At 31.1% G+C, this 11,136-nt stretch overlaps 1 protein-coding gene and 1 long non-coding RNA gene across 2 annotated transcripts in view; one reads left to right on the top strand and one right to left on the bottom strand.

Annotated features, from left to right (window-relative positions):
- LOC106474846 (AFG3-like protein 2) overlaps positions 1–5,622 on the top strand; it is a 16,960-nt gene extending 11,338 nt beyond the window's left edge. The window contains exons 8-12 of the mRNA XM_013935542.2: positions 840–950; positions 3,244–3,440; positions 3,719–3,838; positions 4,194–4,388; positions 5,241–5,622. Of these exons, the coding sequence (XP_013790996.1) occupies positions 840–950; positions 3,244–3,440; positions 3,719–3,838; positions 4,194–4,388; positions 5,241–5,456 (839 nt within the window). The 3' untranslated portion in view covers positions 5,457–5,622. The remainder of the gene's footprint in view (positions 1–839; positions 951–3,243; positions 3,441–3,718; positions 3,839–4,193; positions 4,389–5,240) is intronic.
- Positions 5,623–9,920: 4,298 nt separating this feature from the next.
- LOC111089889 overlaps positions 9,921–11,136 on the bottom strand; it is a 5,236-nt gene continuing 4,020 nt past the window's right edge. Inside the window, exon 3 of the long non-coding RNA XR_002614048.1 lies at positions 9,921–10,221. This is a non-coding gene — a long non-coding RNA (uncharacterized LOC111089889). The remainder of the gene's footprint in view (positions 10,222–11,136) is intronic.

Here is an 11,136-nt window from a genome sequence, read left to right as displayed (position 1 = left end):
ATCACACATATCTTTATGGACTGTGTCACAGTTTCTGAATGTCAAATATGTGATTGTTAGTATCACACATATCTTTATTGACCGTGTCACAGTTTCTGAATGTCAAATAAGGGATTATTATCACACATATCTTTATTGACTGTGTCACAGTTTCTGAATGTCAAATAAGGGATTAGTATCACACATCTTTATTGACTGTGTCACAGTTTCTGAATGTCAAATAAGGATTATTATCACACATATCTTTATTGACTGTGTCACAGTTTCTGAATGTCAAATAAGGGATTAGTATCACACATATCTTTATTGACTGTGTCACAGTTTCTGAATGTCAAATAAGGGATTAGTATCACACACATCTTTATTGACTGTGTCACAGTTTCTGAATGTCAAATAAGGGATATTTTGCTTGTGATAATGATAAACATTAACAGATCTTTGTTTTTTTTTGCAAAAACATAAATTAGTAATATTATCACCTTTAGTTTCAGTAAGTATTATTAGTGCAAGTAAAATCGCCCAACTCTGGCACTAAGAAAGCAATAACCTTCTAATAAATGCTATATATAGTTATTACCTCATAATGTAAAAAAGTTGAATATATCATAACATTTTTATAGTATTTTTAAAAGTTTCCTTTATGTAAAATGATTTAAGTTTGTCTCTATGACCCTGTATTTTACACCTTCAGATAGAGTATTTTTGTATTTACTCACCAGGTAACTTTAGGTACTGAGGTGTGTATTCTATACCTGTGTTATTTTTACCTTTCTCTTTCAGATTTAATAGTTTAGCTTTATCCATCGTATCGTTCCTCAGATTTAACATCTGTGTTTCAGGGGCCGATATTGCTAACGTGTGTAATGAAGCTGCCCTGATTGCTGCTCGAGACTTGAATGACAACATCGTAATGAAGCATTTTGAACAAGCAATTGAGAGAGTCGTGGCTGGTAACATCTGAATTTTTATTTTCATGAGTTTTGATTTCAGATTTTGAATATAAATTTTAAACTTTCATCAAATGATCCTTTTCAACTCTCTCTTCTGTTGAATTAACTAACTACATAACCACTTTTCACTCAAAGTCGTTATAGTTTTGATACTACTACATTTTAATATAGCACATATATCTTCAGTAAACGTTACAAGTCTTTCACATACAAAAAATCAGATTTTTTTTTGTGAAGTATTTTTAATAAAAATTTGTCCGTGAATATATCGAGTCTTTTTTTTTACTAGTCTGTGTGCAAAGTGATTTTCACGTTAAGATTAAAAATACTTCATCTCAAAAAATCTCATTTAATTTGCATAATATCCGAAACCTCCTAAATACGTACATTTCAAACACTTGTTTTCAGTAATTCTCTACCCTAACTCTAATGTGGAGCTCGAATTACATTACCCACGAGCTGCTTGCATGTGTGTCTCGTGAAACATTTTTATCATATTAGTATTGTTTATTTTACCTCATCTAACTGTAACTAACTTAAAGAGATTCCTATTTTTACATTTTAGTTACTTTTATAATAATAAATAAAGAATACACATGAAAAACAAGAAATAAAGTACTTGCCCAGGTCTTTTTTGTTTTTGCTGTCGAGGACACACGACCCTACTTTTTATATACTAATGGTATTAATGCATTAAATAATTTTTTAAATTAAATAATGCACCAAAGAACATAGAATAATAACATATAAAAAGCAGACAATGTCCCATAACGATAACAATTTTTCTGGTTTTCCAACTATGCAACAAGAGCCTTTAAAAATTCATCCAATCTAGTTGATATGTTTCCTGTGGGAACAAAACTTTTATTAAAAGAAAAATTGACAATTTTCTGTTCAAAAAACAACATAATATGATATGTGATTTGATAGATGAAAACTTTGGCATTCTATTGGTTATAAATAATAAATAATTAAATGTAAGAGAGAACTATTAACAAATCCTGAAAGAGAGGATGTGACAGGTAGGTGTGACAAGAGGAACCTGATTTTCTACTTGGTGGCTCTGTAACCAAACACTAAGGGAAATTCAAGATTTTAAATAATATTGCCTTATAAAATTAAGAACTTAAAACTTGTATAATATTAAAATATGGATTATTAGCTAAGATTTTATGCTATACTAATTGGTATAACATAAACAAAAAGTAGTTTAATTAAATTTTTGAATGTTAGACACTAAAACCTTGTGACATGCACAGTTAAGGAAGCTCGTGCAGAGAAGGTTAAAGAAAAGTGTTTGTAAAAAATCTGTACTTTGAATATTAGATATTTTTAACTGAATGTGCATGAGGTCAATCTAGGGGACTGATCATGTATCGAAGAAAGAATATAATTCTGAATTGACTATGTAAACCTACATGAAATTTGGCAAGCTTTTAGTCAGATATACAAGTCTATTTTACAAACACAAAAAATTGGGTGTATTACAAATTTATTTGTAGTCACGGTATATCTGTGAATTGCCAATGTTAGTCTGACTCAGACTCTTGGGAGTGCAAGGTGATATTCATGTAAAGAATAAAAATACTTTTGTGTGTTGTACGGTTTGCATAACCTCTACAGTTTTTTATCAGTATCCCTCTATATTGTATCTACCATGAACTTTTGTTAAATCAGCAAAGTAAAATATAATAGTTGTTAACTCTGAAATCACATACAGAATACCATGTTAAATGGCACTGTAAGCTGTTGGGATATCTGATTCATGCTATGGTTGTTGAGATATTGGAGTAAAATTGAGTTCTTGATACTTCCCAAGTCACACTAAGCTGCCGAGATACTTGAATTACCTGATTCATGCTATGGCTGTCGAGATACTGGAGTAAAATTGAGTTCTTGTTAATTCCCAAGTCACACTAAGCTGTTGAGATACTTGATAATTCCCAAGTCACACTAAGCTGTTGAGATACTTGAATTACCTGATTCATGCTATGGCTGTTGAGATACTGGAGTAAAATTGAGTTCTTGTTAATTCCCAAGTCACACTAAGCTGTTGAGATACTTGAATTACCTGATTCATGCTATGGCTGTTGAGATACTGGAGTAAAATTGAGTTCTTGATACTTCCCAGGTCACACTAAGCTGCCAAGATACTTGAATTACCCAATTCACAGAGTTGAGAAACTTCGGTTAAGCTCACTTGTTGAGATACCTGATTCACACTGAGCTATGTATAATGTATTATTTAAAGAAGTGTAAAACAAAGTACAAATTTGTTATGTTTATCTTCTAGGGATGGAGAAGAAAACCAATGTTCTTCAGCCTGATGAGAAGAAGACAGTTGCCTACCATGAGGCAGGCCATGCTGTGGCTGGATGGTTTTTGGAACATGCAGATCCTCTGTTGAAAGTATCCATCATCCCGAGAGGTAAAGGGTTGGGGTATGCACAGTATCTTCCCAAGGAGCAGTACCTTTACAGCACCGAACAGGTTGGAAGTTACTTAAGTATTTCAGTTGTTTTAATTTATCTTACATATTATTTATTGTGGTTTTTATTGAACATGTAGTAGAAGTTTATGTTCCACGTAGTTTAGTTAAGTCTGTTGCATACGTACCAGAAGCGTAAAGATTCCTGCTGTTTTTGTATTGAAATTATGATTTGCTTCAATTTAAAAGTAACAGTGATCAATACACCAACATGTCGGATGTTTTTTTTTGTTCAGGTTGTGTTTTAGGTTTATTATAAAATCTACAAGTTTACTTTCAGTTGTTCGACAGAATGTGCATGACCCTTGGGGGTAGAGTTTCAGAGACCTTATTTTTTGGACGGATCACAACGGGAGCTCAGGATGACCTGAAGAAAGTTACCCAAAGTGCCTATGCTCAGGTCAGTTGCATCTAATCCTTGTTGATTGGGAACATGATGAATATAACAAAATGTAACTGTCTTTGGTTAGAAACATAGTGATACTTGACCCTAACATTGTTGATGTAATTGTTGAGAGGTTTGTGAACAACAAATTCTGTCATCTTGTAAATATCCAGGTTGTATTCCTTGAAGTTTGGCTGTGCATATAATGTACGAGCTTAAAACATAAATGTATCTTTGATTGATTTATTATCCAGAGTATATTTTATGTTATCAGGAAAATATTTTGTTTTAAATACTTGCCTTCTGGTCAGAGATTTTCTCCAGTTTTCTCCAACTACATATTTCACATCTGAGTGGTCTGCGTTTTTAGGTTGTTCAGTTTGGAATGAGCGAGAAAGTGGGAAACTTGTCCTTTGATTTACCACAGTCTGGTGAACTGGTTCTTGATAAACCTTACAGTGAAGAAACGGCTCAGATAATTGACCAAGAAGTGAGAACATTAGTGCAGAAGGCTTATGAAAGTACCATGCAGCTGTTGACTTCACACAAATCGGATATCGAAAAGGTAACGGTTACACTTTTAAAATACCTCGGTTAAAGTTGTGTTTGCTAAATTATTCATTATATTAGAACCAGTATGATTACAAGTGAGTAACTGAGTAATATAAAAATTACTTTAAAGATTGGTAAGAAATTTCTAATGTTGAACATTCATTGTTTGAAAGGTTTGGGTTATTTTGTCAAACTATACTTCTGTATAGTATATGACATTGGCTACCATTTGATTCTTTGTTTTTTAATTATTGAATAAAATTTCATACAAGGAACCTTGAAAGGGATGTAACATGATGTGTGAAAACTGAAGACAAAAGGGTGTTTTCTAATTATAGTATTTTGGCACTTTTGTATAAAGTTAAAATCATAAATAATATTCAACGTTAAACTGGTACACAATTAAAAATATTTTATTTAGGCCTATCTATGACCTTCTAGTTTCAGTGTTGTATGTTTGATACTTTAATGATTTAAAATAAACATGTAAAGTTTAGTTTACACTTCAAAGAGTTTTGTAGCAAAACCTACAATACATCTTCTGCTGATTTACCTTAAATTGCTGGGTGTTCTCAAATCTTGTGCCCCATATTCAGTTGGGGAGGGGTAACTGTTCTAGTGTATTTCAGTAGTCTTGCAAATAATTCTAAGTTAAAACTATATTTATTTTACTGTCTTCTTCTGTTATTAACATCGTTGCCTCTTACGAATCAGTACTTTAGACTTATTTGAAGATATTACCTATGTAGATACATTGACTTTATATCTGGAGATCAGTCAAGATTTCTGTAGTCCACTAATTTAAAAGTCATCTTGTGATAATACTGACACTTCATCCAGAAGAAAATGTTGTTCTTACCTATAGGTGGCACAACGATTGCTTGAAAAGGAAATTTTAAGTAGAGAAGACATGATAGAGTTGCTCGGACAACGGCCGTTTAAAGAAAAGTCTTCCTACGAAGAATTTGTGGAAGGAACTGGGTCGTTAGATGAAGATACTTCATTACCGAAAGGGTTGGAGGGATGGAACAAAAGCTTAGAAAATAAAGAGAAAGAAGAGAAGGGTACAGCAGCGACATGATAAACAGTTCGGATATGTTTATTTTCCTACAGAATGTATTTACTTAGCTTGCTGTGGCGTGTATAAAACAGGCTGCAATTTCTGGTTAGCAGGTGGCCAGTCTTGTTTACTAGTTTTGTAGAATGAGTCATTATGTACAGAAATAAATACAACAAATTTATCTATTTATGACTCTTTCTCTGAATATTGCATAATGGGTATGTTTTCTTTCTAATTAGTGCTTGTCTAAGTAGTATGTTTTTTGTTTTTCAAAATTTTGGTGCATGTTGGAAGGATTTAGACATTTTGGTAATAAAATTAGAAAATAACTACCTTTACACTCCAGATAATAATAAAAAAAAGCTTTATTTTGGCCAACTTTTCACCTTACTTCATTAGGGTTTGTACTACAATAGCAAAAATATTTTTATTATTATTATTATCTGGAGAGTAAAAGTCCTTTTTTTTTTCATCTAACTTTTATTCCCAAAAATACTATGCTTTGTCTTTTATCACTTGTCCACATGTTGTGATACCAGGGTAGTGGATCTAAAAGTGAGATTTTTTGTTTCTTGGTAAAAGTTATATTTCCTTGAGTTTTAAAATATTGACACACTAGTTTGTAATTACTATTGTTGTGTAGCTGACCCGATCTAAGTCCCATGCATTTTCTAACACAATTATTACAGCATGTTTAACACCTCATTTGTGTGAAGATCCATACTGGTTGCTGCTAGTGTAAACCAGAGCTCTTGTAAGTTACCTATCCAGCAATTATTTTGATAAATCAAGAAGACAAAATGTTTGGTAAAGTCTTAGTCACTTTAAGTTCAGTTAACAAACAATACTTTCAAAATCTATCTGTTCAGAGAAATTATAGCTATGTGTCCTATTACTTTATATAAGAACTGATGGTATCACATGTATTGTACATTAAATATTTTATTAAAATTTAGCTGCTGTTATTTATAAAATAAAATTGGAAATATATACATGTTGTTAGAGGATAGAAATGCAGCCAGTGTGAAATTTGTGACCGCTTACAGAACAAGGGGGAGACGTCCAGATGTGATAATTAATCATCTTGTGGACAACACAACTAGATTTCTGTAGGATTTTACTTAGAATCAAATTTTTTTAGTGAGATCTTCCTTAGGAAATATTTTTTTATTAACATAAATTTCAGCCTTTAGCAAACCTAACCAGATATGGAAAAGTTATAATACTCTATGCTAGACATATTCACGTGTTGAAATTAAAAAGAGAGACATTCTTCCCTTTGAAGGGCAAGTGAGAACTTAAAACACGTTATATCGTAGGTTGACTTTTTCTATTGAACCATGACATAATTTTTGACACACTAACCTGCTTGAATTCACAAAATTTTTATATTAACAGTTTACCAAACGAAATAAAAAATTTTTAAATTTACAAAAGCTATCTGTAGCAGGTTAGTCAAACTATAAATTGTAAGGTTCTTTAAACTGTTGAAAATTTTGGTTGTACAATTTTGTATTGAATCTCTCGTGGTCTGATTGATATAAGAATGTACTTCCTGCTTTACTAGCTTCGTTTAACAGAACAAAAAACTTTTTAGTACATTAACTGAAAATGGTTGGCAGATTGTTTAAGCATGTACAAAACATAGTGTTTTCTTTACATAACAATCAAAAACTCACAGGTTACTTTTAAAAAGTGAATATTCCATCTTCAATAAAAATAAGAACTTGAACTTCATTATACAAGGACCACATATTTCTTAGAATTATCTTAGAGGTTTATTATTTTACTTCCATTTCTAACGAAACTAGTAGACAAGTAGCTCGCAAACAGCACTAGTCATATTAATGTTTTCACCTATACGATTGTATGTCATTTAGTTACTGAAAAAATAGTTGTTTTATTTCTACTGACTTTAACCAGAGTAGCATTACTTTAAACTAGCAGAGCATTGAGTGGTCTGTCCATAAATGTGACCAATATTAAGGAGAAACGCATACATCTTAATGCAACAGCCTATTATGGTGACATCTCAAGTAAGGCAAAAAGCATACCACTTTATTCAACAACTTACTATGGTGACACATTACCGAAGGAGAACAGAATACCACTTTACTATGGTGACACATTACCGAAGGAGAATAGAATACCATTTTATTCAACAACTTACTATGGTGACACATTACCGAAGGAGAATAGAATACCACTTTATTCAACAACTTACTATGGTGACACATTACCAAAGGAGAATAGAATACCACTTTATTCAACAAGTTTACTATGGTGACACATTACCGAAGGAGAATAGAATACCATTTTATTCAACAAATTACTATGGTGACACATTACCGAAGGAGAACAGAATACCACTTTACTAAGGTGACATATTACCGAAGGAGAATAGAATACAACTTTATTCAACAACTTACTATGGTGACACATTACCGGAGGAGAATAGAATACCACTTTACTATGGCGACACATTACCGAAGGAGAATAGAATACCACTTTATTCAACAACTTACTATGCTGACACATTACCAAAGGAGAACAGAATACCACTTTCTTGAGTCACACACAGTTTTGAAAATCCTTCAGCAAACAAGCTATAAGAACACGTCATAACAACTATTCAAAGCTAAAGATTCTGTCTTCGTTAATACACAGACATAAGACTAATGTCCCTCATCATCACTCTGTACATTCCATTTACTAGGAGTGTCAGCTAGATGAATGTAAACCTCTCCTGGCATCAAGAAGTAATGTCATACTATGTCTTAAATCATTTGTATCAGTTTCTCGACAATCACCTTCTTCTGGTGACTGATGAAAACAAATTAGTAAAATATGACAATAAAGCTTAAATATCAGTTGTATTTTCACTGAAAGTTTAAGTTGATGAATGAAACATCAGTAAATAATTTTTGAGAAACAATGTCACTGTTCTTTAAAATTTCTCTAGTTAGATAAAAGTTTTATCAGATTCATAAACACAACAGATTAAAACTGAGGAATTATATAAATTTTTATTTGCCAAGCTTGTGAAATGTACCTAGTAATGTTTACTATGACTCTGAACTTGCTAAATGTATCTTTCTAAATGTTTTAGTAAACATTAAGTCTGTTGTATACAAAAAAAAATCTGATTTTTTAATAAAGTATTTCTACCAAAAATTTGTCTGTAAATTTGCAAAGCCTTTACTGAGTCAGTCTGAGTGAAAGGTGATTTTCATGAAAAGAATAAGACTACTTCTTTTCCCATTACAGTTTTTATTTGCATAACCCGTAAAACCTCATTTTACCTCTACCCTAAATAATTGTAATTAAATCATCTATATATATAGGGAGAGGATAAAGCTGATGAATACAAAATAAAATCAATAATTTTTTTCTTCTAGAATGACTGCAGATTGTAATAGACAATTACAATTACTTATCGTAACAGTCTTGACTATCTAACCATTTCAAATTTGTTTGTTTTTACCTTTATTATTTTACAAAACCCTTTAAGCCCTATCCAAGTAGCAACAGGAGAATTTAATGTAAACAACTGATAAAATTATAATCACGTGATGCAATCAGATTTTGAACTACGAGTTTAAGCCTAATTCAGTAATTGGTACTTAAGAGTGTATTTCTTTAGCACTGTTTTTTTTCATATTACTTTGGTTATCCACAAAATAATTCATGTTCATTTCAAGTATGCATTTCAAACACAAAAATATATCAGACACTATAATATAATGTCTCAAAACTACTAAAATTTAACTGGCTTTTTAACTAAGTTATAAAATAAATAGGTTTAAAAAATTCTACTAGTTGCTCAATGCAGAGAAAGAAATGATCGCAAACAATAAAACCGGTGTTAAATATCTACTTACCGGTACCAATATGAAATAATAATGTAAATAATCTTGTACAAAAAAAGCTGCTCTTTCTATTAGTTATAAATAATCCAATAGCAATGTCAGAGTGAACTGTTGAAAGACAGCATGACATGGGAAGAGACATACCATGTGGGCTTGGACATTCTATGGTGGTTTGTTAATATATATACTGTGTGCTTCTAATTAGTGTGACACTCAGATAATCATACAAGAGTAGAAAGATAACCTAAAATGAGCAATTTGTGGCACAAATGTGTCATACAACAGATTTCTTTAATATATCCTTTTGGAATTATGATAATATTAAAAATTTAAATTATAAACTTAAGTTTTGATGTCAAGTTTACCAACATGCTTCAGTAATAAAGTTTTTAAATTAAAATTTGAATATACTTTGTAAAAGGTCATAACATCCACACTTTTTGACCCTTCAGTGCATATAAGGTATGATGGTGGGTAAAACAATATGTGACCTAGCTAACTAATGAATGAATATTTGCTATCAAATTCTGATCAATGCTGTAAGTGTAGCTACCAGTTTCGCCACCAATTTTGATTTCATTCCTATAGGTCGCACGCTCAATGCTTTTTTTTTTGGACGCACGTTTTTTTCACACCTAAAGTGTTTTTGATTGGATTTATTATAACATGATGGTGTCAGTAAAATAAAAAAACAATATAAAGTCAAGATATTTGCTTTACCATTGCTTAGCTTGCTTGTAGAAAATTTTAATTTGTATATTTCCAAGAAGTTACTTACAAATATCTTTTCAGTCAGCTGAGAGATTTCATTCTGAAGGGCAGGCTTGAACTATAACACATTTGACACTTCCACTTATTCCAGCGACAAAATCTGAATGAAAAGTTAAAGTCTACAGCAAATGAAAAGATGAAATATTCTGAAAAGAGTCAGTATGGAAAAGTATTTGAAAACAATCCACATTTCTTAAACATTGTCTGTAATATTGTTAAGAAAAATAAAATCTTAATTTATTTATGTCTCAGAAGAGAAAAGAGGACAAAAGATACACCATGCTTCTCTTCATTCCAAGAATATTGCAGAAGTATTGAAAAAGTTTCTTTTTATTACACTTTTCCAAATCATTTTTGTACTTTATGCTTCACCTCATCAAAAATATATATATACGTAGATAAAATTATGCGCGTAGAGACAGTAAACTTAGAAAACTTTTTATTTTAAAACTTGAACATACAAACAAAAAGCTTTTGTGTTAAACTATATTTAGTGATAACCTCACACGCACTGTATTATAAAAACATGGTAACATATGTAAGTTGACATTAATAGACCAGATGTTTTATTAGATGTTGAAAATATAACGTTAATAAAACAGGTTGGTGGTTAAATTAAAGAAAATTATGTTTGTGCTTCTAAAAAGTATTTATAGGATGTAAAAATCCACTCTTATAAATCGATAATTGACTCTATAAGAAAAAAAGTTTGTTTGAATCAATATTTCATAACTAAACATTCACAGTTTCTCAAAACAAAAATTTAAAATCTTGTGAGACAATATAGGTACAGGTAAATTTGTAAAAATGTTTCGTATTCAAGGATAACAAGGGGCCATTTGTATATGTCACATTCTAATACACACTTGCAACAAACTAAATACATAAACTCTTTTTTTTTTATGTCTCCACAGAGAAACAATGTTTTTTATTGTTACTTCTTCCTCCAAACTCTTTTTTTTTATGTCTCCACAGAGAAACAATGTTTTTCTATTGTTACTTCTTCCTCCAAACTCTTTTTTTATGTCTCCACAGAGAAACACTGTTTTTCTATTGTTACT

This window comes from Limulus polyphemus, unplaced genomic scaffold (genome assembly GCF_000517525.1).
Source record: "Limulus polyphemus unplaced genomic scaffold, Limulus_polyphemus-2.1.2 Scaffold7760, whole genome shotgun sequence".
NCBI classification, from domain to species: Eukaryota; Metazoa; Arthropoda; class Merostomata; order Xiphosura; family Limulidae; genus Limulus; species Limulus polyphemus.
This window is presented reverse-complemented; position numbering and strand designations above follow the sequence as displayed.